We start from the raw sequence: 5978 nt of genomic DNA, 5'->3' as shown, positions 1-5978 counted from the left end.
CAATCGGCTTCCCTGTCTTCTCCCCACAACAGACACCCTGTGAGGGAGGTGAGGCTGAGAGAGCCCTGAGATTACTGCTCTGTCTGCTTTGGCAAGAGCTTGACTGACTGTGAGCAGAATTCTTCAACCAGAGGGAAGAACTTGGGAAACACTGCTAGGGAAACAACCCCCCCCACACACACACACACAGTTTCAAGTTAGGAAAACAGCATGGGGGTGATACCCCTTTTCCATGTGCAAGATTTTCCCAATCTAAATCAGGTCTCTGCCTGCCCGGGAGGAACTCTGCATGGAACTCCAAGAGTACGTCTGAAATCAAATCAATCAATCAGGAATGATCCAGAGTCTCTGTGGAGACACATGGCCTTGTGGGAATCAATCCCTTGGCCTTCTAAGGGACTAACAGGCTCTGTTTAGCATCAGTGTACATCAACTGCTGGTTTCTGTATTTTCAGTTGGCTGCTTCTATTTTTGTTTCTTCCTCAAAGATCAACAGAGCAACATGACTCTCTGCTCAGCACCATTTTCTCTCTCTAAACCTGCTTTGCATTCTACACACCATGTGCATGGGAAACCTGAAACACTGTTTTGTATTATTTTCCTTGCTCCTGATAAAACAGTATCAAATGGCTTTTGTATTTGTATTTAGAAAACTATCCTTCAGAATGTTATCAGCAAGGGCCTTCTGGTGCTGAGGGTGGTGTCATCAGAGGTATAACTGAGGGGAGGGGAGAATCTGGATCGGGGCCACAGTGGGTTAACTCTTCCCTTCTGAACATATATCTACTGGTTCCTGGGCTCGAGGTATAACACAAACGTCCAATTTTACTCGGAGGATAAGAATGGTCATTCAAGTAACAACAATACTTGACAACAATAATGTTTTAAAGAACCTTTTAGCAAGCAAAATGAGGCCAGAGACATAATGAAAATACATGCCAAAAAATTGGGGACCATTCAAAGACGATCATGGCAGCCTATGAAGCTAAGGGCCACAAGCTATTTGAGGTATCATTCACTGCACCCCCCATTCCTGGGGAGAAATGACTATGGCACCAAAGCACAGAAAATGCCCATCAGCTGAGGCCCACTTGGCACTGCCAACATCTGCATGCGTGGTCTGACATGCGGAAGCCAGTTGTGTGTGCTCCAGTTATTGTTGTTGTTGTTGTTGTTATGTGCTAAGTCGTGTCCGACCCATCGCGACCCCATGGACAATGATCCTCCAGGCCTTCCTGTCCTCTACCATTCCCCGGAGTCCATTTAAGTTTGCACCAGTTATTGTAACTGAGGCTAACTTTACAGGTACAGAGTAGGGAGAGGGGGCTTCACTTAGGAAACCCCTGGTGTGTGTTTGGAGCGTGGGTGGATATTATTCTTCCCTGCCTCCCTGTTCCTGCTGTTGAAAAAGTCTCCCAGCAGCCCCTCTGGACTCTTCAATTGCAGTCTAGAGGGGTGAGGATAACGTATTTCTACCTAGATTCTGCCAGTCCTGGAAGCAAGCGACTATATGGCAGCAGGAGTAAATGAGCACAAACTGTAAAAATGACAGGAGCCCATCAGGACAGGAAGAAAAAAGTAGTTGTATCAGGCAAGTTAATGCAGCTGTGGACTGGGAACATGATGAGGGAACAGGACGTGGCATAGTGGTCAAGAGTGGCAGCCTCTAACCTGGAGAACCGAGTTTGATTCCCCACTCCTCTTCCACATGAAGCCTGCTGGGTGACCTGGGGCCAGTCACAGTTCTCTCAGAGCTCTCTTAGCCCCACCTCCCTCACAAGATGCTCCTTGTGGGAAGAGGAAGGTGACTGTAAGCTGCTTGGAGACTCCTTGAGGTAGAGAAAAGTTGGGTATTAAAACCTACTCGTCGTCTTAATATTGTACTTGCCACCTTGCGAGGCCATTTGAATAGGCAAGGACTACCAAACTCACTAGCCAGTTCCTTGGGCTGTATTAACTCCTGGTTCTGTCTGTGCAGAATACACCCGCAGCTCTAGACAAAGCTAGGAAGGCAAAGGCGATACAGAAAGAGTACAATTGCCTTTCTAGAAGATGACGCACATTCTTTTTGGCCCACTATTACCTCTATTCCAATGCAATTAGCAATTTTTTAAGCAGACAAATCATACCAGGCGGATTTGGCTCAGGCCACCCTGGAACCCCAAAAGTGTGGATACCAGTTGTGTTATTCATGGGGAAGGAAAAGCAGGCTGCACGGATATGCCCACGTCAGCTTGTGCACTGACGTTTGCTGCTGCTGAGTGATGCTTAGCTCCAAAGACTTAGGAACTGCACACAGTCTAGGAGGAACAGGGTTCTTCCCATGAACCTCCCTCTCTCTTTGCCAGCATTTGCCTAGTCCCCCCCCCTCCCCAGCCTTTTGGTTTTCCTGTGAGGGTAGGGAAGAAACGGGAGAGCAAGTGAGAAGAATGGGGGGGGGGTAGCATTCCAATCCCCAGGATTAATACAAGCAAGACCTCCTATTATGCCCAAATGACAGGTAGGAATCAGCAGGAGAAAGCTGAAAAAGGTATGTAGGTTTTTAAAAAAGAAAAAGATGCTGGGTCTTGACCCTGCCCAGAGGTCAGTGTCTGTAAGACACCCCCCCACACACATACACACCCCAAATCTAATCCTGTGAGACCACAGGGACCCCTCCTCACCACCTCTTTCCCCAAACTGAAATGTAATCCTAAGCATACATGCCAGAATGGCAATACCAGAATAAAGTCCATGAGGCTTAGTTCCTTGCCAGCCGCCAGGGAGCCCCGAGGGAGGGGCCCAGGATCCAGTCTGCAGCACCCAACCCGCCCTGCCCCCCCCCCCAGCCCCATCCTCCCCGCCCTGGGAGGGAAAGAAAACAGAGTGGATGCCTGCTTGAGGTTTTTTGTTCCTTTCTTTTTCCTGAGGAAACAGTCAAACAAACCTGGTTTATTGGTTACAAAAGAAGGGAGTCGCCCGCCGCAGGGACCTGCCCCAAACCGCGGCTCGCGGGGGAGGGGGGGAGCTACCGAGGCTGAAGAACCCGCAAAGCACCAGCAAGTCAGAGTCCGACGGCTTGGGGGGGGGGGGCAGGACGGGGGGAAGGCGGGAGGGCCAGGGGGCCGCTGGGTCGGGAGGACAAGTCCAAGTGCTGGAGGGTGGGCGGCGGGTGGAGCGCCCAGTCCAGAGTCCCTCGCGTCCCACCCGCGAACAGCGCCGCGCCTGCCGTCGGGGGCCTGTCGGGCCGGCGTGCTTGCCGGGCGCGGTGTCCCGCTACACTTTGGTGCCCAGGGAAGGCACCTCGGACTTCTGGGTCTGGCCGCTGAGAGTGGAGGAGACGGAGCCGGCCTGGCCGCGCAGCGCCTTGCGCAGGCCGAGCAGGAGGAGGCACTGGGCGCGGAAGCGGCTGTCGAAGAAGGCGTAGAGGAAGGGGTTGAGGCAGCTGTTGACGTAGGCCAGGCAGGTGGCGTAGGGGTGCAGGCGGGGGATGAGCTCCTGCAGGGCGCAGGGCAGCGGCAGGAGGCCCACCCAGTGCAGCACGTAGAGGCTCTTGAGCAGGTGGAAGGGCAGCCAGCAGGCCGCGAAGACGGCCACCAGCGTGACGATGATGCGCAGCAGGCGCCGCCGCTGCGGGCCCTCGGCCTTGCGCACGTGGTGCTGCTGCTGCTGCTGCTGGCGCCGCTGCTGCTGGAAGTGGCGGCTGACGGTGGCGCCGATGCCGCAGTAGCAGAGCGTCATGAGCAGCAGCGGCAGCGCGAAGCCCAGCGCCGTCGTGGCCAGGCTCAGCGACGCCAGCCAGCGGTCCTGCTCGGCCGGGCTGGAGGCCACGCTGCTGAAGTCCATGTCGCACTCGAGGGCCGTCAGGTTGTCCGGCCGCCGGGCGCCGCCGGGCCGCGTGTCGCGCAGGAGCAGCGCCGGCAGGGCCAGCAGGCCGGCCAGCAGCCAGACGCCGGCCAGCGCCAGCAGCGTGGCGGTGCGGGGCCGCGAGGAGGAGGCCGGGCGGCCGGCGGAGCGCGGCAGGGCGTGCACGATGGCCAGGTAGCGCTCGAAGCTCAGGCAGGCCAGGCAGAAGGCCGACGCGAACATGTTGAGCAGCACCAGGTAGCTGCTCAGCTTGCACAGGGCCGAGCCGAAGGGCCAGTGGAAGCGCAGCGCCGTGTAGGCCGCCCACAGCGGCAGCGTCACCACGAAGGCCAGGTCGGCCAGCGCCAGGTTGCCGATGTACATGTCGGCCGAGCGCCGCTTGGCCCGCGGGCCGCTCCACACCGTGAAGATCACCAGCCCGTTGCCCGACAGGCCCAGGATGAAGACCAGCATGTAGAGGACGGGCAGCAGGAAGAAGGACACCTCCCAGTCCGTCTCGGCCTCGGCCTCGTCCCACGGGCACGGCCCGTCGCTCCAGTTGCCCAGGGACGCCCCGTCGTAGTCGTACTGCAAGTCCCGCGCGTACTGCGGAGGCGCCTCCATTCTGCCGCCGCCGCCTCCAGTCCGGAGCCCGTCCGAAGCCCCCTTCTGCGGCAGCCCCCGGGCGGGGAGAGCTATTAAGGAAGGGGGCTCGGGAGACGCCGCCCTCTCCTCCCGGGCGGGGCTAGCCCCTGGCCGGCCTCATCCCAGGGGGTGGGGGTGGGCGGTGGGCAGCGTCTCGGGGGGACGAACCAGCCCGGGAACCCTGTCATCCCTGGAGCAGCCGGCGCTTCCCAGCCCTGGAGGGGAGGCGTTCCTTCGGCCCCTCCTGCTCATCCCCTCTCCTTCTCATGGCTCCTGATGCTCGCTGGGGAAACAGGGAGGGCTTCTGCCCCTTGAAGGACAGTTTCCTCAGCGGCTGCTGCTGGGCCCCCTCGCTGTGCTTGTGGCTTTGGACTTTCTTCCCTGCAGGCCAGAGACCCAACGACTCTGCAATATACTCGGTGCTGCCTCATGAGCCCCACTGATCTTTCTGCACAACCCTCCTCCTTGTCCACACACCACCTTCCATTCCAGCTCACCCCATACTTCAACATCTCCTTTGGAGTGCCCCGTATTTCCCAATGCACACATCCAGCACTACACTGGTACACATCTCTGGCACTACTTGCTTCACCTCCTTGTGACTTCTTAATACGCTCTGCTACACCTGTGCCTTCCAAGAAAACCCACTTCTACTATCGTCTCTCTGCTGAGGTTTCTCAAATACGAGGCAATAATGTGGGGTTTTTAAAGAATGTGATGCCATGAAGGAAATTTTGCCAGTGAGATGGTTAATCTAACTTTAGCAGCATTGGAATGGAATAACCATTGCCTTGCCTAAAACCCAGGTACAAGGGGACCCTAACTAATAAGTCTTTGGGTTCTTTGTGAGTGTGGTACCTTCCATTAAGGTATTTGGTGAGAGTCTGCCTTAGTTTTGCACATTATTGTTGCATTTCTTTTCCCTGCACCTGGCCACCCTCAAACATCTCCCCTATTTCTCATAAATGTTCCCAGGAAGCCATTGCACGCAAACTGCTTATGGTATACAGTGGAGGGCATGTCAAAAGAGGCAGCCCTGTCCAAAAGCAAGGTGGCAAATTTTGAGCACCAGGCAGCAGACTGTGAGACAGATCTCACCCATGGGGCACTGAGAAACTCTTCTGCACAAGCCCCACTGAAATGCATCGGGGTCTCACAGAAGCACGCTTGTTTTTCATTCTGACAGGGCTTGGGCAGACGTTCTCCCCAGTTAATTGGAAGAGGAAGAGGGATTCTATGTGAATTTTCTTATGCAGGCAGCGGAATGCCATAAACGGGCCCTGCATCTGGGTGTTGAGCTCCTTGGTTGCCACGGCCCCCACTCCGCAGCCACCCCACACCTCTTAGGACAGAAAGATGATTCAGAATCCCAAGGGAGAGAACAAGGGAGACCCCTGTTTCGTTTTCACTGTGTTTCCTATGGGAATTTTCCAAACCGGATGCACCATTCATCGGGAAGCGCAAAGGGCGTTCAGCTGCTGCCTCCCCATGGGAGCGCCGCAATCCAG

At 56.0% G+C, this 5978-nt stretch overlaps 1 protein-coding gene across 1 annotated transcript; it reads right to left on the bottom strand.

Annotated features, from left to right (window-relative positions):
• Positions 1-2877: 2877 nt before the first annotated feature.
• Positions 2878-4578, bottom strand: LOC143822777 (apelin receptor-like). Its single transcript, XM_077308349.1, has one exon. The coding sequence runs from the start codon at positions 4447-4449 to the stop codon at positions 3256-3258; it is 1194 nt and encodes a 397-aa protein (XP_077164464.1). The 5' UTR covers positions 4450-4578; the 3' UTR covers positions 2878-3255.
• Between the last annotated feature and the right edge of the window lie 1400 nt (positions 4579-5978).

The sequence above is a fragment of the Paroedura picta genome, chromosome 13 (assembly GCF_049243985.1).
Source record: "Paroedura picta isolate Pp20150507F chromosome 13, Ppicta_v3.0, whole genome shotgun sequence".
Classification (NCBI taxonomy): Eukaryota; Metazoa; Chordata; class Lepidosauria; order Squamata; family Gekkonidae; genus Paroedura; species Paroedura picta.
This window is presented reverse-complemented; position numbering and strand designations above follow the sequence as displayed.

What these genes read in the sequence shown, in the direction of transcription:
- LOC143822777 (XM_077308349.1), bottom strand. Translation starts at nt 4,449, where the DNA reads ATGGAGGCGCCTCCGCAGTACGCGCGGGACTTGCAGTACGACTACGAC.